The sequence below is a fragment of the Pleurodeles waltl genome, chromosome 2_2 (assembly GCF_031143425.1).
Source record: "Pleurodeles waltl isolate 20211129_DDA chromosome 2_2, aPleWal1.hap1.20221129, whole genome shotgun sequence".
NCBI classification, from domain to species: Eukaryota; Metazoa; Chordata; class Amphibia; order Caudata; family Salamandridae; genus Pleurodeles; species Pleurodeles waltl.
The window spans coordinates 906,513,140-906,538,950 of NC_090439.1; the positions used below are offsets into that span (position 1 = coordinate 906,513,140).

The 25,811-nt window shown below is 45.2% G+C and overlaps 1 protein-coding gene across 9 annotated transcripts in view; it reads left to right on the forward strand.

The window, feature by feature from the left end:
- Nucleotides 1-25,811, forward strand: part of OXR1 (oxidation resistance 1) — a 1,752,159-nt gene that overhangs the window by 1,719,360 nt on the left and 6,988 nt on the right. For all 9 annotated transcript variants that reach the window (XM_069220614.1, XM_069220609.1, XM_069220613.1 and 6 more), the window contains one exon: nucleotides 2,979-3,052. In XM_069220614.1, coding sequence (XP_069076715.1) covers nucleotides 2,979-3,052 — 74 coding nt within the window. The remainder of the gene's footprint in view (nucleotides 1-2,978; nucleotides 3,053-25,811) is intronic.

Below are 25,811 nucleotides of genomic sequence, written 5' to 3' on the forward strand. Positions count from 1 at the left end.
CTATACAGATAGAGTATCCACCAGAAACTACGTTACTGAAGGTAAGTAGCTTGTTCATTTATGGCACAGCCTGTGGAAACACTACTCACTAGCGACTCTTGAAGCTGATTTATCCTCTCAGACGGGGTCACCTGTGATGTCCTTGGAAAATGGTGAGAACTCACACCCACCACCAACTTTATCCTTAAAAGGTAGCCCCATGTGACCTCCTGTACAAGCCCTGGTTGATGGTAGCTTATTATGGCTTTGTGGGTACCTAGAGGCACCCAGTGGAGTTGAGTATTGGCCTCAATTTGTAAATTAGATAGATCAATCAATCAGTCAATCAATCAACTATTTGTGAAGCGTGGCTAATCACCCATACGGTCTCAAGACCCTGCAGAGGACCATGAATTTTTGCAAACATTATGCATGGGCATCACTTTTGTCACTCTTTGTAAACTTTAAAAATAATGCATATGGTAATTGCTTAGTCAACACTGCTTGTATGCCCTTCATTAACATTCACTCAGCGTATTGCAGACATTTATGTTCATATATGAATGGCATTTGTGTAAGTGGCATTTCCAAGATGCATTTTAAGATCAAACCCCATTTCTTGTTACCTGTTCTATTTAGTTTTAGGCCCCTCTGGAAGCAATTCACATAGTTTGCCGTAGAGCAACCCACTGTAAGTTGCACCTAGGCCTCTATATGTATTCAGATGCTCCTGTATTGCACTATCGGGACAAGACCTTCCCAGGCTCATTGCCATTTTTGAGGAGAGAAAACACTGATCCAAATAATTGGCTGAACATTTGAATTGTAAGAATGCACTGTACACTAACAACTGCTTGGCTTTGGACCTGTAAGCTGGAGATGCCCAAATGACTCACTGATCATCTTTTGAACTTGGACTTTTGTGGTGGTTCCCACTGTGGAGCTGTAGAGTACCTACTTCCTCCTGGCTAAGATTGAAAGCTCGCAGATCCTGCTGAAGCAGCGCTATCAGACTGCCCTGCTGCTGCAAGGCCTGTGTGGAAGACTGCTGCCACCACACAGTAGCAAATCGACCCAGCCCATTTGAGATTGTTCAACCTCCACTCCGGTAGAAACACCACAAGACCAAAGGCATGCTGCTAGATAAGTATATTTGATGACAATTGATTTGCACCGAAACTCTGGACCCTCTACTTAGAGTCTGAGACGGGTTGCCTGACTGATCAGTTACTGAAAGGGCAGATGAGATGTGTGTTTCACCCTCCCTGGCACACATATGCTTACCTGCCCTGACTTTCCTTGTGTTTAGGTGTGACGTGCCAGTACAAGTGTCTATATGACCTACTGTGAAAACTTCCACACCCAACCAGAAACCAGAAACCGATGATCAAGAAAATCTCCAGCGCGCTCACATCACCAGGATCTGCAGCATCAAAACAGGTGGTTCGACCGTCTCGTACCTTTCACCGAAGGCCTGTTGAAGATAAACCATATTGCAGGTGTAGTGGCATCCACCACTAAACACTACTCCACCTCTTATATTCTGCACCTCTTCACTGATATGTGTAATTGTTGGCTAATAGCCCTTTCACATGACATTGGGGTTCTAACTGTCTAAGCTACATGACTGGGGTTTGAACACAAAATAGACCCAATCATTTTGCTATTACTTCCTTTTTAAACGTTTTAGAAACAGCTAGAGATCGTTTTCCGACCTCGCGTAGTAGAAAAGAATTCATAAACTAAAAGTTAATTATGTATATGTATGAATAGATGGTCTTTGGTTCAGCTCTCCTCATCAGTTGGTCTGCTCATCTGTTGTTCTCATTTCGATTTTGGTCACCACAGCATGGGACAGTTTACAAGCCCATCTCATTAATTGTCTTACTTGTGCGAACCCATAGCCCTGGCAATAGCTAAGGGCTGGGAAGCAGAGAATCAAGTTTTATTTAATTAGCTCCGCAAAAAAAAAAAAAATGTTGACTCCTCAACTGACGGCACAATACCATGGAAAAGAGCTGGACAAAAAGGGGAAATGTATTGCACGCCAAGTGGTGAATACGTAGTAAGGGAGAGCAGTGGACGCCTGTCAACAAATAAAATGCTAGCTCCCACAGAGGAAAAAAACACATGGATATTTATCAATGTGAACAATGATGGGACAGGATAACTGTTATTCTTTATTCACCTGTTTAAGTTTGTTTTGGGTTTTTATTTCTACGTGTTTAACTTTGTTTACAAGTGTTTATCGTGTGTTTGTCCTATATGTGCGAAATACTTGAGTGCTGAATCATTTTAATAAAGTTTGTACATTTTTTGTCCTTTGTACGCGAGTGTTGCCGTTTTATCTGATCCCATGTGCACATTCGCCTAAATGAAGTGTACTTCAGTGGCGAGGCTTGTAAGTTCACACTTCATTTCACAAATGTTTTTATCATTCTTTAGCCATTCTTTAATTTATTTTAGTCATCTTTCTGCATTAAACTATATCATAAGGTTACAGTATTTCAAAGCCAGTAGTACCCTTTCCCTACGCCAGTAAGCATCATATTTCCCAGTGATTTGCTTTGCAACTGAAAAGGCTTTCTACACTTGCTCTGAATACATATGACTTCTAGCAAGCATCCTTGCTAACTTTTTGGCTTTGCCAGTGCTTGATAATGTCAGTAGTTAATCACCTTCTAATTTCTGTTATCTGACTTGCGAACGAACTGTTTGCCATGATGTTGAATTGTGAGGGTTGTATATTTTCTGTTGTAAATGTTGAGCGCAGAATACATGATTGATCTATTAGTTTTGTTCTATTCTTACAGATGTTGAACCAAGATAGCTGGTATCTTCCTAATAGAGCATAGTATAGGGGTGATTTTCAGGTGTCCAATGCATATTATTATTTTTTGTATTTACTTATTTGCATATACATAGCTAAAAGCTCACCCTTTGTGCTGCAAAATGTAATAATGCTAATAATAGTGGCATAATCTTTGTTTAAATTTCAGGTTTTTAAATGGACTGGAGACAACATGTTTTTTGTTAAAGGAGATATGGATGCTCTCGCTTTTGGTGGTGGCGGGTGAGTCTTCTCTTTAAAAGACCCTTTCCTCAACTTTGTGGCATCCGTTATAGTGTTTTTCATGTTTTTTTTTAAAAGAAGAAGTTAAAACGCATTGGTCCCAACATTTAAAATGTTAGTAATTTCAAGTGGTGTTCTGTCGTATTTTCCTTTTTGCATCTAACAGAAGTGATCACAGTATTAAAGAGCACATTTCATCTGTTTTATCTTTTTTTATTATTTATGTATTTTTTTGTAGTGAGTTATTTTCTGGTGTGCGCTTCTAACTACAGACTACTCATCTTTAGAATATCCCTAGGTGCCAGGCTGGATCTGGTGAACTTCAATAGTGGCGTCTTTGTGTAGTGGCAAGTGGATCATGCTGCTCCATGTGGCTCTGTAACTCCCCAGAGGTGATGGAAGGATGATGCATATATACGCTACTTCTGCACACTGTCATCTGTTCCTTTTTTTTGTGTTCCGCACCATCTAATGTGGATCCGAAGCTATGCTCCCAACTTTTTCCATTCATCCAACGATTTCCAAAACTTCAGGAAGCAGATATCAGTCTAGGACTTGTACGAGGTGTGTTTATAGTGCCTAAGTTTTTCAATATGTTTGTCTTCATGGTCCCAATGTGATCCACGGCTGGGAGGTGAGCTCTCATTCTCCAGACAGAGATAGAAGCCATGGTTGAAGTACAGGTCACAGGTCGGGGCTTGATCCTCCAGCCATTCCCAAGAGTATTCCACTTCCAGCTTTAAGACTTCTAGTAAGTCGATGTTGAAGCTTTGGCTAGGATAAATGAAGCAACCCTTATACTTTAATTAGAAAGATAAACATCGCCCTCCTTCAAGGACCCTGGTTTCAAAACCAGTTCCTCAGCTGTCCTTAGGCACCGGAGTTCCCTGAGCCAGTCTATTCCACAGCAGATAGGAGCCTTCAAGGAGACCATGTTCCATATCTTTAGTGAGATTTCTTGCAAGATTTCTTCTCCCTCAGATGTGACTTCTGACTTTGTGGAGCCGTATGGCCTCCAATTGGATTACCACCAGCGGATCCTTTCCAACACTGTCTGTCCCCTGGAGACCCATTACTTGACCTGCATTGACTCCGATACAAACCTTCACACCGGCCACCAATATCAACATGTTTCCTGTCTCGCCAATACCTTCTCCTCTGGCACAGGTAGAGAACATGGTGCAGATGCCAATGTTAGACTTCATACCAACATTGTTCCAAGTTTGACCGTTATCGGTCAACTCAGATGCTCTAGTCTTTTTTTGGCTCTAACCCTATACCAGAAAGAAATAGGGTCCCTCGGGACACTGATGATGAGGCCACCGGGGTGATGATTTATTTCTCCCCTCTCTACACTGATAAACAATAATTAGATTTAATCAATGCCAATTGGCTAGACATCTCCCCTGAAACAGAGCTTGACTTGCCACATGGGCCACCAATGGAAGGATTTGCCTCTTTGTAGCAGTGATCTAGAGGGCTGCTATGGTGCTAGATCCTTCAGTTGCTCTTAAGTGAGACAAAAATTAACTTTTTAACAAGAATTATCATGCCAGGTTTGGCATCCTTAGAGCCTTTCCTACAAAATAATGATGCCCCTGAATTTCAAGGTCATTGGGACATTCAGTTGTCAGAAGCAAGAGCCCTCGCCCACCAATAGGTGGCATGCTTCATCATCAGGCTATCCTCCTCGTCGGGCAGGCGCTCCAATCCCTGATGGGCCCCGCAGGGGGGCTCTTTGCCGGAGATCTTTTTATGAAGAGTGTTGATGCACCGTACAAGAGCATATTCAAACATGTAGTTAAGCAGGGTGAAGGACTGGAATATGACTATATGCCCAACAAACAGTGTTTATTACTGCTCAGGGGGCCTATGGCAAGGTTAAAAACAAGAGGAGAGGACCTGGGAAAATATTGTTCCTGCCCTGTCTATGTGGAACTGTGTAAAAAAAAATGTGTTTCGCTCCACTGTTGTGGTCAACATGTTTCACACCTTTCAATGGCCAAATGGATCGATCAGCGTTTAATCAGGACCGAGAAAAACTACTTAGTCCTCATAAGTAAGCCAAACAATATGCTGAAAGTGTATGTATAATAATGTAACTAACTTAAGTGTCATGTGCTTCCTAATCAGGAAGACCTGGAAAAAACAGAGAAACAAATAAGACAATATTGAGCACTTCATCATAGATAATATGCAGGTTGTTCTAAAAGAAGTTGGTGTCCACATGCACCGACTCTGAGTGAACCCTGCCAGTGTTGGGAGTCATCAAAAAACATGTGCAGTAGTCTATGGTGTAGCACACATGAATACTCTTACCCTCTTAAGATAAAGAACAGACCCCTTGGGAATTCACTGGCCGTCAGACTCCTGCAAACTTAAAAGGGTATAGAAAAATTAGAGCTCAACAACCGTATGGCTCACTTCAGGTTTATGTCCCCTGTATAGCAAAGAACAAAAGGACACGTTTCCTTTTAAAATGTAATTTTAGCTGTCTCTTATGCATTTTACTATTAGAAAACTTTTGCTTCCCTTTCTCAAAACATCTTTATTGCCAGGCAGATCGGTTGTACAGAGTATAGGGTTGGTTAAAAGACAATAGGGAGGGTTGAAAGACACCACTTATCAGATTCTTTTAAATCAAAGAATAAAAATATTAAGTCGGGAGAAAATCGGTCGCTTTCTTACAATAATATAAGTGACTTTACAGCTCAGGATTATTACCAAAAAGGCTTTGGAAATGAGAATGTTATATACTTATCCTTTGTGTCATTGATTGAAATATGTTAATTCCAGATCAGTGAATATCTTATGCACTTTGTGACTCTTGAACGGTCTGTAAAACAGTGTAATTATTTTTGCTAAAATGCTTAAAACAGAGGTAATATGGTAAGCAAATATAGAGATCCTCTAGTGTGAAATCCCTTGTGCTAATCATCAGGATCACAGAAGATATGCCCCAACGCTTAATGTAAAAAAGCATGGAACCAAACAAATGTAACTGAAAATAAGTCTAAAATGGCTGGAAAATCTGTCTATGAACCAGAATATAGGAGTTCAGACCTGATAAGGCATTATGAACTATGCAAAAGGACTTAAATCAGACAAGTAAAACTCTTTCTAATGTATACGTTTGCCTCCAAATTCCTCACTTCTTGAATCCTTTGTAGGTGCCAGACATGTTCATGAAACTTGACCTAGTTCTCCTGCCCTGATAAACGGCATCTGGCTACATCCCTTCTGGCTACATCCCTGCTCCGTGCCCCCAGGATCTGACCCCACAGAGTTGTATGAGAACCCATCCCAGCATGCTAACTTCAGTTTTTTCTGCCACTTTCATTGCAGATCTAAAGTTTGATCTCTTAGAGTAACACTTTTGTTTGTGCAGGTTTCTTTTTAAAGTGGGGATGTCTTCCCCAAATTTGTCAGGCATAAATTATTGTATCAAATATAACCCAGTCGATGTACACCAGTTGATTCTTCTGTGATGGTTTGGCCCTTTCCTGTTTCTTTGATGAGATGGTCAGTTTTGAATGTCTCGGCTGTCCATCAAAAGCCTACAAATAGAAATTCTGTTTTTTCACTGTAAATCTCACCATCCAGGAGCATTTAAGAACAATTTACCTGGAGGCCAGTTACTCAAGTCTTGATGGATCTGTATAAAATCAGCACAGTAGATTGAACAAGCTGGAGACCTACAAAAATAAATTATTACAGAGAGCATTCCCAAAACAACTTATATGCCAAACATACAAAACAGCGCTCAATGCTCCAAGAGCAGCATTAGTGGAAAAATTATCAGGGGAGAAATAGTACCATATCACGGTTCCCCTGCCCTAGACCTCTTGACTACCCAGATGCACACTTAGTAACACATCTCAAGGAAAATAATCACAACACAACACAGTTTGAACAAACCATCCTGGAACGTGGCACCCTAGCCCATACGGGCCTGCAGGAGGAAGCAAGATGAATCTTTACAGATGAGAGATCTGAATGACATGATAGAGTGCAATAAAGTAAGCATCTAGCACCATACCTCATTTTGGAAAATGTGAAGTCTTGCACCTGCTCTATAGTGGGGAACAGTTACATATAAAATTACCTCTTGGGTGATTTTCATGAGGTAATTAATCTAATTGTTTACCACGATCCTACAAAGTTGAATACTCACGGTTTAGGTCCCTTATTCACTCAACATAAGGCTAAATATTATTATGGAATCTATTGTTTTCAAGTTCAGTTCAGTTTAGTTTAAATTTGTGTAATCTTTTTTTGGGTGTACAGAAAGGGAACAAATTACAAACATAATATATAACTGGCTGCTCCAAGGGTTATCTATCTTAAAGCAATATATCCTTAACCAATATCACATGTCAGCCTCCCACATGGCACCCTATGTTAGAAATCTAGGTGTTACTGTCCAGGCATAAAAGGCTGATATAGTACCCATCCACTCTTAATATGGCCACACTGTTTAACACTGTACACTTAAGTCTGGCATCCTATTGGTGCCCAAAGGAGGTGCTTTGAGTCTGGTGCACAAACCAGTGCCATACCCACATGGAAGCCCTCCCTGGAAACCTGAAAGATGATGGTGCAATCCACCAGCATACTTAGCCTGCACCAAACTAGTATTGATACAAGGCATTTACTGCACTGCAGTCTAGATAATTTATATCTGAGACTTCTAGTTGCAGATTCCTTACCTTAGAGATTCCCCAGGCGTCAATCTGAATCCGGAGATTTTTCTTTGACTTCTCGTCCGTCATTGGCGTCGTGGCTGCTGGATCTGACATCACAGGTTGTATCTAGGCGTTACCCCGGCGTAATGGTGCCAGTTCTTTTCTTTCCATCCCAGCGTACGTGCAGATCCTGAGAGAGCTAACCTTACAGTCGATTTTTGACTGGCTTTTGACTTTTTGTCAACGTTTTTTGACTTCTGGTGTGTCAAGATGTCACAAAGGAAGACTGGCTTCAAGTCCTGCGCTCCTTTCACTGCATGCTGCCGATGACCACAACACAAAGTTGTGCTCCCACTGTCGGGCCATGAACCCGTAGGGTTCGAGGGAGCGGTCCCTAAAGCTGGTTGTGGGCCGGCATTGGCTCTGCATTGCTTTTGGTCGAGGGGAAGGTCCCCAGACTGCTCACAAAGCCATCACCGCTCCTCCTCGTCTCATACGAAATCATTGTGACATTCAGGTAAGCACAAGAAGTCATCGAATAAGCACCAATGTTTACTTTACTCCGTTGGTTGGGCAACACGGAGAAGGAGCGTCCTTGCTCTAGGCCTCCGTCTTCATAGCCTATTTCTGGGACCCGCTCTGCTCCTCCATGAGTTTCCAGGAGCCGGAGCCACACCTGCCCCATTAAAGGAATTGTATGAGGTCATGCACCTCATTTTTGGGCAGTCCGGCCCTGTCAGGGAGTCTTCAGACACCACAGGGTTGGAAGGGGCCCCTTTGGGTTGAGCACTAGTGGCTTCGGCCTCATTTCAAAGGGGCACACATGGATCTGCTTCTGGGTCCGAACCGGCATCAGTCGTACCATTGTGACCTTCCCCGATGACAGTTCTGGCGTTGACGCTCCTGAGTTCGCCTGTGCCCGTGAGCAGTGTCAATCCTATACTCATCACTGACTCCAACATGGAGCCAGACCGGCATTGATCGACACAGATTCAGACTTCAGTGGGGGCTTTGGTCCCTAGATCGGATCCTGACCCTTATTCTTATTGATATAAGTTTGGTGGGAGTATTGAGGGGTTTTTCGACCCATTAGAATTCCAGCTTGAAAAACCTGTGGACTGGACTTAGAAACTGAGTGAAGCCAGCAGTCTGGATACCTCCCCTGACGTTGGTATGCTTTCTACCTCTACCGTGGCTACGGAGGAGGGGGCCTCTTACTTCATGGTGGTGCAATGAGCAACCGAGGTTTTGGGCCTCAAGCTGCTTTTGGTGGCTGTCAGGACCAACCCACTGAGGTGCTGCAGCCTGGGGTTTTCACATCGGAACCCCTTTTGCTCTTCAATGAACCCCTCGTGGATGTCCTGTTCGGGACCTGGTCCAAATCCAGCACAGGGGCTCCTTTTAATAGGACAATAGCCTGCTGCCTTAGCCTGCACCTAACAACCTGGCGTTCGTGATTCAGCACCCTACCCCCGAAAGCTTGGCTATCCAAGCCTCAACGTACCACGGCATGTTCCGTTCCGCTTCCCCCCCCCCCCCCCCCCCCCCCCCAAGAAAGGGAATCAAAGAGGCTCGTCCTCCTTAGGAAGAAGTTGTTTTCTTCCTCCAGCCTGGCATTGCTGTCTTTGAACACCATATGACTTTTGGGCCACTTCACCCATACTTTATGGGACATGGTCAGGCAAGTCCTGCCACAGGTCCCGAAAGAGGCCAGGGACATTCTCTCACAAGATGTTGCTGATTGGAGACTCAGCCAAGTTAACAATCAGATGTGGGATGGATACGATTGACTCCTTGGGCAGATTGGTTGCATTGACGGTGGCCTTGAGGTCCCACGCCTTGTTAAGGACATGTTGCTTTTCAGGGTATGTCTAATCTACTTTGATGGACATGCATTTTGATGGCACCAGTCTCTTCGGGGACAAGGCAGACTCTGCGGAGTCACGTGCTAAAGCCCGGTTCCTTGGCCTCTCTGCTGCCACTCGCTCCACTCAGTCAGCTTTTTGCCCCTTTTGTGGCTACGTCCGTTCCCCACCAGCCTCCCTGTTGTGCATGCTGCTCAGCCTCTGCGTGGCCAAGGACGTCAGATCCAGCTTCCGTGCAGATCAGGGAGCCAGCGGTCTAGCTAGTCCACCACCGCCCCCTGCCAAAACCCTTGCCCCCCTGATTTCCCCCAAAAAGTGCAGCTTCCAAACTTTTCTAGTCTGGCTCTTCCCCACCAGGGACTAGTCAGTGGCAGGATTCGCCATTTTGTGCCTCACTGGAACGCCATCAAGTCAGACAGGTGGGTTTTTCAAATAGTCCAAAGGGGCTTCTCCCTCTCCTTCAAGATTACCCCTCCATCATTGCCACCATCCTACGATTGGATGACAGAGGATCATTTGGCACTTCTCCGCAAAGAGGTTATGGATCTCTTGGCTAAGGTAGCCATAGCGGGGGGTCCATGTGCCAGAAGTAGGTTGTTGTTTTTATTCCTGTTCCTTCCTGGTGCCTAAAAAGGAAGGGCCTTCGCCCTATCCTCAACCTCTGGACCCTCAACCTCTTCCCCTGAAAGGAGAAGTTGAAAACGCTCACTCTGGCTCGGGTCCTATCTACTTTGGACCCAGGAGACTGGATTGTAGCGTTAGACTTGCAGGACTCTTATTTTCATATTTCCGTCCTGCCTACCCCAAATGTTTCTTGTGGTTTGTGGTAGGTCACAAGCATTTTCAAATCACTGTGCTCCCCTTTGGCCTTACCAGTACCCCTTGAGTGTTCACCAAAGTGATGGTGGTGGTCGCAGCTCATCTGCGCAGGTTAGGGGTTTCAGTCTTCCTCTACCTCGGGGACTGGCTGTTGAAGGTGGGCTTGCCCCCAGACTGTTGTCTCCCACCTCCAGACTACGGCAGACCTCCTGCGTTAGCTGGAGTACTGACTATAAATGTGCAGAAGTCACACCTGACTCTCTCTCAGATGCTTCCTTTCATCTGAGCTGTTCCGGACACTGTGTAGTTTCGGCCATATCTTCCTGAATAATCAGGCTACGATACCGATGTTTCAGCCTCTATTCTGGATAGCGGTGAGAATGACTTTGAGGCTGCTGTGCTTTATGGCCTCCTGCATCCTGCTGGTGACTGTTGCCTGATGGCAAATGCAGGCTCTGCAGTGGGACCTGAAGTTCCAGTGGGCGCAGCATCAGGGGAATCTCTCCGACATGGTTCAGATCTCAGAGGCCACAGCAAAAGATCTGCAGTGGTGGTTGTCGAATCCAGATTGGGTCAAGGGCAGATCTCTCCCCCTTCCACAACCAGATCTCACGGTAGTGACAGATGCATCACTCCTGGCATGGGGCGGCCACATGGGAGAGGTGGAGATCAGAGGCCTCTGATCTCCGGCGGAGTCCGAACTCCACATCAAGTTTTTGGGGCTCTGGGTGATCCGACTTGCATTGAAAGCATTCCTTCCCCCTCTCAAAGGGAAAGTGGTGCAGGTGTTCACCGACAACACCACAGCCATGTGGTACAGCAACAAACAGGAAGGAGTGGGGTCGTGGACCCTTTGTCAAGAGGCTGTTCGCTTCTGAACATGGCTAGAACGCAAGGCATTTCCCTGGTGGTTCAACATCTGGTGGGCTCTCTGTGAATGCCAGAGCAGACGAATTCGGCCGTCGATCACGAATGGCGTCTCCATCCGGAGGTGGCGTAAGGTCTCTTTCAGCAGTGGGGAGAGCCTTGGTTAGACCTGTTCGCCTCCGCAGAGAACACACAATTTCAGCTGTTTTGCCTGTTGTAGTTTCCAAGGCGGCACTCGCTTGGCGATGCTTTTTGTTACGAGTGGAACGCGGGCCTCCTTTACGTCTTCCTGCCAATACCACTTCTGCGCAGAGTTCTGAAGAAGATCAGGCAAGACCGGGCCCAAGTAATCTTGGTAGCTCCAGACTGGGCATGAAGAGTCTGGTATCCCGAGCTCTTGAGCATGGCCATTGATACTCCGATCAGACTGCCCCTTCAGGAGGATCTTCTGTCGCAGCTTCAGGGGACGGTTATCCACCGAACCTGTCCAGTCTCCACCTGCTTGTGTGAAAATTTAGCAGCGGCAGGTGACATCTTTTGACCTTCCTTCCGTAGTCTGTAATGTAATTTTGGCAGCCAGGCGTCCCTCCACCAAAACAGTATACACCTGTCAGAAGAAATTTGTGGCATGGTGTATCAACAAATCTGTTGATCACCTCTGCACCTCTCTTAGAGGTTCTCCTCTTAATCCTTTCTCTTGCTCAGCAGGGCTTTACTCTTGGCACCCTCAAGGGATATTTGTCTGCCATCTCTGCCTTCTTAAGGCTACCAGACTAACCTTCTCTTGTCAAATCTCCCATTGTTGGGAGGTTTCTTAAAGGCCTCACTCATATGTTCCCTCCCGTTCCATTCATCATGCCCCAGTGGCATTTAAATTTGGTCCTCACATACCTTATGTGCACCTCTTTCGACCCACTCCACAATTGTGCTTTACAGCTCTTAACACTTAAAACAGCTTTTTTGGTTGCCATCACCTCTGCTCGCAGAATAAGTGAGCTTCAGGCTCTTTCTTCGAAGCCACAATTGCTAGCAGTGCATCCTGACAAAGTGTTGCTTCGTACCAGGGCGCTTCCTTGCTTCCCAAAGTGGTAATGCCTTTTCAAGCAGGCCAATCTGTCACCTTGCCTACTTTTTATGCACCCCCACTTCCCTCACATCTGGGGGAGAGACTCCACCGTCTGGATCCAAAAAGAGCGCTGGCGTTCTATCTAGATCGTACCAAAGATTTTCAGGTGGATGATCAACTCTTTTTGGGATATGTGAGGGCGAAGAAAGGGAAGGCGGTGCAGAAGAGAACCATCTCATGATCAAGGTGTGCTACGCTTTGACGAAAAAGCAACCCCCTGAGAGTTTGTGCACCCATTCTACCAGAGCAACTGCTGCTAGCACAGCGTTAGCACGTGGAGTTCCAGTCCTGGATATCTGTCTGGCCGCAACGTGGGTGTCCTTACATACATTCACCAAGCACTACTGCCTGGACAGCCAGGTCCGCAGGGATGGCTATTTTGGCTGTTCGGTCCTGCAGGATTTTTTGGTGTGATCTTAGTTCGCAGCCAACCACTGGGGATGGTATTTCTTGAATATCTATTCAAAGGTAAGGAATCTGCAACTGGAAGTCTCTATCAGATGTACAAGTTACTTACCTTCAGTAATGATTTATCTGGTAGAGACCTATTCTAGTGCAGATTCCTTACTGATTCTTTCCCCCCCCCCCCACACACACACACACAGCTGCAAACTGATTTCTAGGGACAGGTACTTTCCTCTAAGGGCCCTAGTTTCGGCGCATCATTCTCAGTGTTCTTTATGGCTCTGTACTACTGGTGTGAAAAGTCGTGAAAAGAAACTGACGTCAGCGCGCCGGGGTGCCGATTATATACGACCCCAATGTCATCACGGCGACCACAACGCCAACAATGCCCGAGGAGTCGACCGGCGCCACCTAACTGCACGCAGGGGTACTGCTAGAAGAAAAATCTCTGGATCCAGTCTGATGCCCTGGGGAAATTCAAAGGTAAGTAATCTGCAACTAGAATAAGTCTCTACCAGATATATCGTTAACGAAGGTAAGTAACTTGTACATCACGAATGGTGTCTCCATCCGTAGTCGGTTGACCCCCTCTCTGCTCCTCTTTCTGAGGTTATTTTGTTTTTTCTTTCTTTGGCCCAGCAGGGCTCTGCTCTGGGATCATCAAAGGGTTATATGTCTATCATCTCTGCTTTCCACCAATTGCCTGACCAACCCTCTTTGTTTAAATCTCCCATTGTGATTTCTTAATAGCCTTATCCATCTCTTTCCTCCTTCCCTGTAAATAATGCCCCAATGGGATTTGAACGTAGTTCTTAACTATCTAATGTGTCCTCCCTTTGCGCCTCTTCACAACTGCCCACTTCGTCTGCTCACCCTGAAAACAGTCTCATCTTCCCACAGAGTGAGTGAGCTGCAGGCGCTTTTTTCAAAGCCACCTTTCATCTCCATCCATCCTGTCAGGGTGGTGCTTCCTACTAGGGCTTCTTTTCTGCCTAAAGTGGTCACGACCTTTCATGTAGGACAGTTAATCACCTTGCCCACTTTTTACGTGCCCCACATCCTTCTAAGTAAGAGAGAGTCCCCCGTCTGCTCCCAAATAGAGTATTAGCGTTCTATCTTTATTGTACAAAAGAGTTCCAGGTGGATGATCAACTTTGTGGGTTATGTGAGTGCAGGGAACAATCAGGCAGTGCAGAAGAGAGCCATATCTAGATGGGTAGTCCTCTGCATTAAAATACATTGGCTAAAAAGCAGCCCCCGGGTGGGTGCATGCTCATTCTACCAGAGCAACAGCTGCAACTACTGCGTTAGCACGCAGAGTTCCAGTCCTGGACATCTGCTAGACAGCAATGTGGGTGTCCTTGCACAGGTTTACTAAACACTACTGCCTGGACAGTCCGGTCTAAAATGATGGGTACTTTGCCCACTCAGTCTTGCTTGACTGCCTATTATGATCTTGGTTTGCAGACAATCCTCCAGGGATGGTACTGCTTAGGTATATATTCTAAGGTAAGAAATCAGCAACTAGATGTCACTATCAGAGTTACTTACCTTCGGTAACGAATTACCTGGTAGAGACATATGATAGTTGCAGTTTCTTTACCGACCTACCCATCGTCCCTGCTCTGTGAACTGATTTCTAGGGACAGGGACTTTTCTTTCAAGGCCCTACTTCTGGCGCACCAGAGTCAGTGTTCCTCAGGGGTCCGTGCTTCTGGCATGGAAAGTTGTGAAAAGAAATCGACGCTGGGGTGGCGTCTAAATAGATCTGCGACGTCATATGTGGCGACCACAACGCCAACAACAGGCTTGGAGTCAGTTGCAGTTTGTGCACTCCACCGCTACCCCCGCTTTATCTTCCAACCACAAGGAGAAAACCTAATAAAAACAAGTTATCATAATTAACACACACAGGTTCGCCTGAACTAAACTCCTTTTTTAAATCTAAGTTTACTACAGCAGAGAAACCAGTTTCACCTCTCATCCACGTAGGAGGAGAAAACCTGCCAAAAAGGTTTTCTGCACCAGAGAACACACAAGACACTGCTAAGCAATCCCTATAATTGAATAATGTTAAACATTGCATTGCTTATAAAAAAACATAAGGACATAGTCTGAAAGAAGTAACCAGGGCAAGAGCCTGATATTCCTTTTTACCTCTTTTTCCTTGCAGGTTCTTTAGTGACAGTAAACTACTTGGGTCCCTAGAACCTGACAAAGTAGCCAAGAATGTTATGGCAATGACAGATTTTGGCAGTCATAACTATTATATCAAAACATGGTAGATTGTTTTAGCAATAAACTTGGTGACACAACCAAATAACGATAATTCGTCATGTGAGACACATTTTTTAGTTTTAAAAGACAATCTAATTGCTGACTAATACAATCAAGGACTGGCACAACAAAAGGAGTGATGGTGACTTACAAAAGAACATTGCCTAGGATGCATCTCACCAGAAAGCAACTCAACTAACTTAACAACTTTGTGATATAAACAAGGAAGAGCACTGTAGCCTTCCCTGCTATTCTCACTCAAAGGAGCAGGACTATGACTAACCCAGGGCGCTGACTGAATGAGTCAATTTGTGTTATCCAAGCTTGCTTCTGTGATTTGTTGCTTTTCACCAGAATCAGGTGATCTTTTTTTCACCTATTCCAGGAAATCACATACCATTAGTTGTGCATGGAAGCCTGATACAGGCTGGGACCTACCCTCTTACCTAATTAGGAAGGTTTACATGCATCCATCACAGAGGAATCAGTGGGTGCCCATAGGGCTTTATGGGCTGTATTTGACCCCGTGACCATTGGGTGGAATGTTTTGCTTCTATTTTCCCCTCTCAGTTCCTGCATGTAGATGACAAGTCTTTAAATGATAAAAGCAAAAAAACACAAAAAAAAAAAAACTACAAATGATGGACGGAATGCGGAACCAGTCAAACATTCATCCCCAGTTACAGATCTGGGTTTAATCCATCTATTCTTTTGCTCACCATGCCACCACAGTTTGGACCCAGCCATATGCAAATCAGTCTTGACCCTGTTCCCCATGAGAACACTCCAGCCCGAACTTCCAGGCCAGGTCCTCTCTGGACCAGAAACAAGTATCCTTGGACCGGTTTCAGGGTATCACCATTCATCAGCCAAGCTAGCTTGAATCCAGTGGCAGAGTGAGCCCAGGACCCGCGCCTGGGCATACCCGCCGCACTTACGGCGACAAAAGCAAAAAAACACATCTGATGGACGGAATTGCATATGGCTGGGTTCAAACTGGAATGGCATGGCAAGCAAAAAAAACTGAGGGATTAAACCCAGATATGTGACTGGGGTGAATGTTTGATTTGTTCTGCATTCCGTCCATCATCTGGTGTTTAAACCTTTAAATGATGCCATTGGTGCGGCGGGTATGCTTTTGGACCCACACAGTCTGCATATGGTGCCGGGGACCCTGGCATGATTGTTAAGTACTGCAAGAATTGTGGCTGCATGCACAGCAAGGACTTCAAGAAGGGATAAGCTAAACACTTCATGGCAAGGGTTCCAGACAAACACAAACGGCACGTTGGTCTAGTTTCAGGCTTCTTGCCTGGTCCTGTCTGGCTCACCTTGGTGGGCGAATTATTGATGCAGCCCTCAATGTCATTTCTGCTCCATGGGTACGTCCCAAAGTAAGCAGCTCTGATACCTTAATCCAGCCTTGATGTATGAGCTGGACCTAATGGAGATACTATTGATGCTGGATTCAGCCCCGGCTGCATACATTGATCCCTCCGCTCGTCCAGCTATGCCTTTGCTCTCATGCAAATGAAGTCCTTCACCTAGGCATTGCCAGCTTTCTTCCATAAAAACTGCGCCTCCAAGGATCCTTTGAGGGCTCTGACCCAGTGCCACCAAGAGGTTCCAACCACTGCATTAGCCAACCTCACTGTGATGCCTCCTAATGCTGATGCTGTGCTTATCCTTATTACCGGTTTCCCCACTGCCAGCCCTACTGGTGCCATTGCAAATTGAACTTTCTGAAATCTAAAGCCATTCTGATCAGATCTTGACACAGAGCACATCTGTTACTGGAGGATAAGGCTCCTAACAGGACCTTGCCTCAGGCTTGAGGAGTTTTTGGATCGAATTGGGACCCCCGTCGAAGGCCATAACTGTGATAGTAGTGATACCATCTTCTTTTCCACTGTGTGACTGATGCTGGTGCTTGCTTTGCCCTGTGAAACGGCAAAGGCCTGGACACATTTTTTAGATCGACCTGGAGTGTCCTTTGTGTCCTCCCACTAAAGAAGGTGCTTTGCTAATGGGAATCTTTGTGAAAGCCACGTTGGTCCTTGAGCTGTCATTGACTGTGGAGGAGAAGGCCATCCTACTCAGAGATACTTTGTAGCCTGCTTCTTTCACTGAGCCTTTGATGGGCCCCCATAATGGTTGAATGGGACAGGCTGCTTTCCTACACTAACAGTGAACCCCACCCGATTGCCTGGACCCTTCTTTTCTAAGACTTGCCTCCTTGCATTCTTCCTGTCCTCTTGGTACCTCGGCTGACCACGTTTGCTCTTTAGAGCAAAGGTGCCACGAAGTTGAATGCAGGGAACAAGTTAGTGAAGTGATGGTATTCTTGTTATTTTCTTGGTCCTAAGAAAAATTCGGCCCTTTGAATGCTGGGCGCATTCCTCCCCAAGGTGAAGTTCAAGATGCTGTCTTTGCCTCAGGTCCTCTTGGCTCTGGAACTGTAGACTGGATTGCGTCCTTTGATTTACAGAACACGTATTTTCATATACCTATCCTTCATTCAAACAGGATGTTTTGTGGTGGGAACAACCCATTATCATTTTGTGATCCCTCAGTTTCGATTACCAACTACACCTTGCCCTTCAGCAGGTGATGTCAGTGGAAGTGCCACATCTAGGTAAATCAGGGATTTTGGTGTTCCTGTACCTCCATAACTTGCTGTTGAAGGCAGTCTTGCCACAGCTAGTGTTGTACCACTTGCAGGCCACAATCACCTTGATCTTCAACCTGGTGTTTACAATTAACCTTCTCAAGTCCCATCTCTGGCCCTCTCAGTGTCTCCTGTTCAGAAAAGCTGAGCAGTACACTGTCTAACAGTCATTCACCTTATGTCTACGCTTGCTGTTTTTTTTTATTTATTTTTTTTTTATTTATTTTTGTTTGTTTTTTAATTACCCAAACACTGTAACACATGTATCCACTCAGTGAGTGCAGCACAGGAAAATTCTGATGAGCACATACACATTTCCCCAGGGTTGTTGGCTCTGGACCTCGACCTGCAGGTTTGGCTGATGCTGGACCACCGCACATGTGGGAAACATTTCTGACTTTCACCAGTGGACGGTCACCTCACTGTGTTGGAGATCAGAGGCCTTTAGTCTCCCTCAAAGCAGAAGTTTCACATTAACCTGCTCAAGCTTAGTGCAACTGCCTGGCACTCAAAGCATTCCTCCCTCCATTCTGGTCAGTCCTTTCAGTTCCTAACAGACAACACAACTGCAGTGTGGGATGCCAACAAACAGGGCGCTGTGAGCTTGTGTCCTCTGTGCTTGGAAGCACTGAAGCTGTTGTCTTTGGCTCAGGCTCACAATGTCTGGCTTGTCAAAAATCATCTGATGGGCTCACGGAGCATGAGGGCCACCAGTCTCATTTGTTGCCATCTTGTTGACCTTGAATAGCTTCATCATCCTGAGATGATTCAGTCCATAGATACCCTTTGGAGCACCCCTTCAGTGGATATTTTTCCCACTTGAAAAAGTAGTTTGCCCAGCTCCTATTTCCAAAGAAGGAGCCCTTATTCCACATGAGACAAGGAGCTTCCATCTCCTCATATATGTTGTGCAAACCCTTATATTCCTAAAGTTCTAAGCTGCTTCAGGGCCTTATAAATATGAACTTGGCCATGGTGAATGTGGTACTGATCTGCTCAGTCTGTCCCCGTGCTCTCTTCTGCTCCAATCAGACCTACTCTTGCATCAGGAGGGTCAGGTTCTGCGTCAGGTTGCGATGGGAAAGGTCTGGTTGTGGGTATTACTTTCTACAGATCTTGAAGGCTATAAATTCTAACCATAGGGTCATTCCATTTGTAGATGTGGGGGAGAGGGTGCTCTACCCTTCAAAATACCCCTACTCAGATCAGTTTAGTCAGAAGGCAGTATCAACTTCTACCTCGTGAGGTGGCAGCCCTACTACTAGCTAGTGGGGCCACCTGCAAAGGTCATTCATAAACTTTGTTTGCATGTTTGTGTGTATATGTGAATACATATATGTGTGTGTGTTCGTGGCATGTGTAGCTGTAGATACACACACTGCACACACACTGCGTACTCCTTCAGGTCACAAGGTATAGTGACTCCACCTATTGTTAGTAATGCACGTGGGCATCATCTCTGTTGTTAGATTGTTTTTTCTCCACCATCGGGTTAAGATGTGTCCCTTGGAACTCTTGTTAAATGCCACATGGTGATGTCTCCAGGCCCGCTTTGATCCTTCTCTCGTCAGTTGAAACAATAGTTGCATTTCCCTCCAGTTCCAAACACTACATACCCTTTTTCGTTAGCAACATTCACACCTCTGCCTGGGGCCTTGCCCCTATGGGGCTTTTTCGGTCCCTCAACACCTGAGAATATGCCTGTGAAGGAAAGGATTCCATTTCACTATTTCCCAAAGTGTTGAGCGAAATACCCAAAAACAGACCTTCCTCAGGTGCGTAACCTGTCTGTCCTTGAACCATCAGGAGGCCTCTTGCTTAGTATGCCTCACCATTCACACTCTTGAGGTATGGGGGATGCACCGCTTCGTTTGAGAGAGTAAAAAGAAAGATGTGGCAAAGTCAACGCGTCACTGCTCAGCATATCGCCCTGTTCCATAGATTTGCTCTCCTGGTACGATGGGGCCCACTGGGACAAGATAGCGGAGTTGCTTCAACACCTCCCAGAGCACTACAGGAAAAGGGGTCAGGAATTGGTAGCCGAGGGTAAGGTTATATTGAATACTAACATTCAGTGTGCCCTAGACGCAGACGTTATTGCTGCTTGAAGTGGAAATACTACTGCCCTCCTCTACCTACATGTCTGGCTGCCCGTTTCGGCTTTATGCAAGAGGTACAGCAGCATCTGGTTAACTTGTCCTGTGACAGGTTGCACCTGTTCGGCTTACAAATTGACCAGATTCAGGAAAAAATAAAAAAGGCCACTGCAAAAGCTCAGTCTGTGAGTGCCCTACAAACCCCATCTGCCCGCTGCTCATTTTGCCGCACACAGTACCACGGAGAGGCAAAAACTACTACCCTCAAGCATCCACTTCCTCCCCCAGCCAACTGCAGCAGCCGCCACCCTCTCTGGATTATTACAGGAAAGGGTACAAAAATAACATTGATATAGGCAAAGTGGGCGCACCTGCAAAACACTGACTTTCTTACCCTCACCTAAATCATTAAACACCTGTCTAGTAAGACTACAAGGGCGTCTGTCCCGCTGGACAGAGATCACCTTGTACCAATAGGTTCTCAACATCATAGTAGTGGGGTATGGTCTAGAACTCAGATAAACATATTGAAATGTCCTCCCTCCACAGCCCCCACAGCCACAAAATCTCCCTGAAATATCAGCGTCTGCTTCAGGAGGAGATGCACATTAGTCAGCAAGGGGGGGGGGGGGCATAGGGAACCCATGCCACCCAAACAGAGCGGAAAGGGGGTACACTCCCTATACTAACTCTTTAGCAAGAAGGTTGGGTCATTAAGGACCATTCCCAACCTCAGTCCCCTCAACAAGTACAGTCTGTCAAACCATTAACACATGGTTACACTTCAGCATGTCATTCCTTTACTGCAGCAAGGCAACTTCTTGACCCGCTCTCGACCTGAAGACATGGCAAATTACACATGCGTTTTTTGCAGGAGTGTCTAGCAGTGCAGTGGTCACAAGTGTTGGGTCATTGAGAGGAGATCTAATGTTGATCTGGGGCCGTACTCATCACACTGTGCTGTAACGGAATGCCAACAGCGTGTTTCAAGGCCAGCCCCTTTTGGAGCTAGTGCCTCAGATGACCATCACACTGGGCGCCTCTCACTGGTTGGGGGCACACTTACAGGAGTTGACTATTCAAAGGATGTGGATGCCCAATCAACAGGGTCTCTACATCAACTATCTAGAATTGTTAGCCACATAGTTAACCTTCCCTCGCATCCAACAAAAGGTAATACTTGTTCAGACAGACAACACCACTGACATTTTTTATTTACAGAAGCCGGGTGGCACTCACTCCCTGCAGCCATCTGCTTTTACCCTGGGCAATTGGCGGTGGGCGATACATCGCAGCCTGTATCTACTGATAGAGTACCTACCAAGGTTGGACAAGGATGTTGCAGAGCTGTTAAGTAGGATGCAGCAAACAAGTCTTCTCTTCTGTACTTCCAGCATTGTGGGTTTCTCCACGTTGACCTCTTCACCGCAGAAGTTGCAAAATGCCCAAACCTTGCCTCCAGGGTCGTATTCCCAGTCTATGGACAGTGCACTGTGGATGAACTGGTCAGGAATATTTGCCTACACTTGTCCACTTTTTACCTCATCTTCCATTCATGGTTTGCAGACTTTGGCAAAAATCCCCCACTTTCATCTAAGTAGCCAAAACCTGGATCTGGCGACCCTCGTTCACCACATTCCTAGTGCCTCACGAGAAGCTGCCCAGCCAGACGGATCTTTTCTCACACTCGGGCTTTGCAGACTCAGATAGCTCATTCTTGTGATTTGGCTCCTGAAGTCCCAGCGTTTGGGTATTGGAATGCACCTTCAGAATCTGTGTCCATCCTCAAGAGTTGCTCAGGCCCACAACAAGAGCCTACTACGCAGCCATATGGAAAAGGTTTGTGCACTGCTATTTTCCTAGACATATTGACCTTCTCGAGGCAGCAGTCAAAGATATTGTCTGTTATCTGCTCCACTTGCCAATTTCAGGCCTTGCTTATACTTCTTTCAGGTTTTATTTAGCTGCTGTTGCAGCTTACCTTCAAAACAGAGGACACACTTCACTTTTCATGGTTCTTGTTATCAAAGCTTTTATGGAGGGACTCAAAAAGATTATCCCACCAATGGTGCCTCTTGCCCCTGAGTGGAACCTCATGGTTCATCCTTTCGAGCCAATCAGCTCTTGCACCTAACAGTTTCTTTCCTGGAAGGTGGCTTTCCTGCCAGCTGTCACTTCTCTTAGGTGTGTCAGAGCTTCGCGATCTTACTCTGGAAGAACCTTTATCTAATGAGACCTTGATAGGGTAGCTATCAGGACAAACCCCAAATACCTTCATAAGGTGGTTTCTAGTTTCCACCTTAATCTTTACAACTCCCAGTGTTCTTCCCACATCCAGAGTCAGTAGCAGAAAGAACTCTTCACACATTAGATATCAAAAGAGCACTAATGTATTACATTGACAAGCCACAAGACACAACAGCTCTGTTGTTTTCGCCAAACCACACAAACGGTGTGCTTTGTCTAAGGCAGGTATAGCATGCTAGTTTGTCAAATGTATACAGACCTGTAATGCCAGAGAAAAAAGACCATTGCCTATTCCTCCAAGCTTCACTCCACCCTTAAAAAATCCTTCTTGGGTAATATTCCTAATGCCGATAACTGCCAAGCAGCTTCGAGGTCTACTCCCCACACTTTTTACTAAACATTACTGTGAATATTTGAGCTCACCATCAAGCTAGAGTTGGCTAGACTGTCTCACGCACAGTCTTTCAGTCTTCTGAAACATCCTTGTCTAGCCACTGCCTTAAGGGTAGACTGATTTACAGTCTCTGCACAGCTACAAATGCCACAAACGGAAAACGTTACTAACACTTTCAGCATCTATCCATGTAGTGCTGTAAATTCGCAGAAGCCTTTCAGTGTTTCATCTTTCATATTCTTGTGCATGGTCATCTTTTCAGTATCACTATGCTCCATCTACAGCCTCGCCTTTCATGCAGAAAAAAACAATCTAACAATGGTGCTGATGCTCATGCACATTACCCACAATAGGTAGAGTCTCTATTCCTCATGACTTTAAAGATCTCTTTAAACAAAAACAACTTGCACATGGCAGGAGGATGCACAGCATGTGAATCTACAGAACTGCATGCCACAAACAGATACTTTAAGGGAACGTAACATTTTCCATATATTTATTTTTGCATACATATCTTCATTACCTACTGGCGATAGCCAATAGATAGTTATAATTAGAACCAACTTTCCCATAGATGGAGCTTATTTTTTTTGCTAATAACTTTGGTGCTGTTTGACGATTTTTGAGGAAATTGTCAAAACTAGTTTGCCATTCACTTTAGCTGCTGTGTGGAATGTTGTGGAATGATTCGTCAAGCGAGGGCTAAGAAAGGGGGGGGATCACAAAGCCGTTTTTCACCATGAAAAGTCTGTGGGGATTTTGCATTTTTTAAACATGACTACAGCCTGAACTGATTTACACTAGATTTGGCAAAAGCTAAACCGTGGTCCAGAAAGAGTGCTTTTTGTAATTTGATGTAAATTTGTTTAGTAGTTTCAAAGTAATTAAAGAAAATAAAATATAGATATCTAGGGATGTGGATTCACCTGCCCTTATTGGCTGGCCACACATAACAATAAAGTTGGGGCTGCCATTTTCTTTTTTCCTTGGCCTAGGGGAAAGAAAATATCCTGTAAAAACACATAAGGGGTCAGGATACAGGTATCCTGATCCTACAGGATCTCCTAAATGTGGCAAAACTGACTCAAACTTTTTTTCTTTTTTTTCTTTTGTTTTTTAAGCCAATCCACGGATCCACCCCCAGTATAATTCCACAATGGATTTGCAGATCTGACAAACAATGGGGGGAAAATCTGAAGGCCATGCTCCTCATTGAGGAGGGGCGGGGTTGGATGCAGGGCCTGGCCACAGGCCCTCAGCCAACCCCAACTGCTAATGGCCAAAGGCTGTGTGCTGCAGTGGTTGTATCAACTTATGTTAATTATTGACTATTATTATTTATTAATTTATGTTTAAAAAATAGACATTCACTGAAAACAACAAAAGGTTACATGGACATTGTAGTTAGGTTCACCTTTTCCCTACACAAAACCATAGAAATTTAGCAATAGTTATAGTTACACTTATCTGGGTAAACTATAACTTGTGCAGTTAAATAACTTTAGGCCATGAGTTACATGTTCTTAATATAAGTATAACTATAACTGCTGAATTCCAATGGTTTTATGTAGGTAAAACGTGAACCAAACAATAACGTCCCTGTAACTTTTTTTTTTTTTTTCATTGAAGATATATAGATATACACGTGTGTGAGAGAGAAATGACTGTCTTTTGCATGGTGTACCCCCAGACTTTTGCCTTAACTGTTTATTGCTCCCTGTAGAACTATGTGCACGTTAATCAGTGATAACATGCCTGTGCTTCTCTTTTCAACATGATGAATAGATGTACACCTAGACGTCCCTAGTATATGGCACATTACAGGCCCTTACCTAGGGCCTGTAATTAAAATGTCACTGCAGCACCCATTCTGCCATCCACTACAGTGAAACATGGCTCCAGGCCTATTATTGTAGTCTGAATAAAGTACCTTTAAAACTGTTGTTTAACCTTTTTATGAATCATTTCTATTTATTAAGCCCCAACATGACTGGTAATAAACCGCTTTTAGCCTACAACGCGACAAGGCTGACAGTGATAGAGATCCTGTGCATCAAATGTACACAGCATTATGTCTACAACGTTGGGGCCGGCTGCACTTGTGAGGCAAAAGGGATTTTGGAACATTTCAACCCAAATAAATAATCCCACCTCCCCCTAAAGTTAAACAAAGTAGAAAATAATGAGCTTGTATGAGACACCTGTTGTCCTTCAATCAGGGGAACCTGTGGATCTAGCCTCCTAGTGGACGATCATGGTGCTGAGAACTCCAGTGTAGGCAGCAGTTTTAAGGTAGTGCAGGCACATCTGTTCATTGAATTCAGAGGAGAGAATTGGTATGAAGGCAACCCATGCCGTAGTATAGGTATCCGCTTTCCCGTGAAGTGCAAGTGATAATCTCTCCATGCCAAGGATGCCAAATAATTTATGCAGCCAAGGAATGTATTGTGGGGATTTGCCTGTGCCTCATAGGGCAAAGATAACTGGATGTGCCGTGCTTAGTGGCATGTGTTTTCCATGATGGGAAGGGGGAAGAAATGTCTGAGGGTTGGGCAGGCCAAGAATTGTATACGGCGGGATGAGCGGGATCAAAGTTGTGAAGGCCTAATCAGTATCGTTAAGGACCAGGTCCCAGAAACAGTTGAGTTTTGGATAGTGCCATAAGAGGTGGAGGTGTGTCCTAGTACCACTGCAACCCCGCCAGCACTTTCTAGAGCATTCAGGACACCAGGAACTAACCCTGGCAGGAGGGAGATAACAGTACAATACAATTTTAAACTTGCTCTCTGTGCTAGACATGTTGCGGACTGTGTTCCGAGCGTAGTAAAAAATGTCAGCCCAGTCCGTAACAGTGAAAGTCCTACCGATTTCCGCCTCCCACCATATCTGGCCAATGGGTCGGTGGTTGGTTTCGGCTTGACCTAGTATAGCATAAAATTCAGTGATGAGACGCTTGTCGTTAGACTTGCTAATAAGCCACATTTCAAAGGGTTTCATAAGTCTCTGGACAAATGACCTCGTAGATGGTTGTAGACCCCAATGCCAGACCTGCAGGTAGGTAAAACGGTCCGTCTCCTCCACTCCATAGTCTTGTTTCAATTGCTCAAAGGAGATATGTACCTGATCATTGAACATGCACCCTGCCCTTCTACAGCCCCCGGCTTGCCATCGCTGGAAGCGTTCAGATTGTAATCCCGCAGAGAAATCTGGGTTCCCCAATATTGGTGTCATCGAGGACGGGAACGTTTAGCTTTGGTGGCTGCTGTATCCCAGATTCGCAAGATTGACTTGTGACCAGGAAGGAATACAG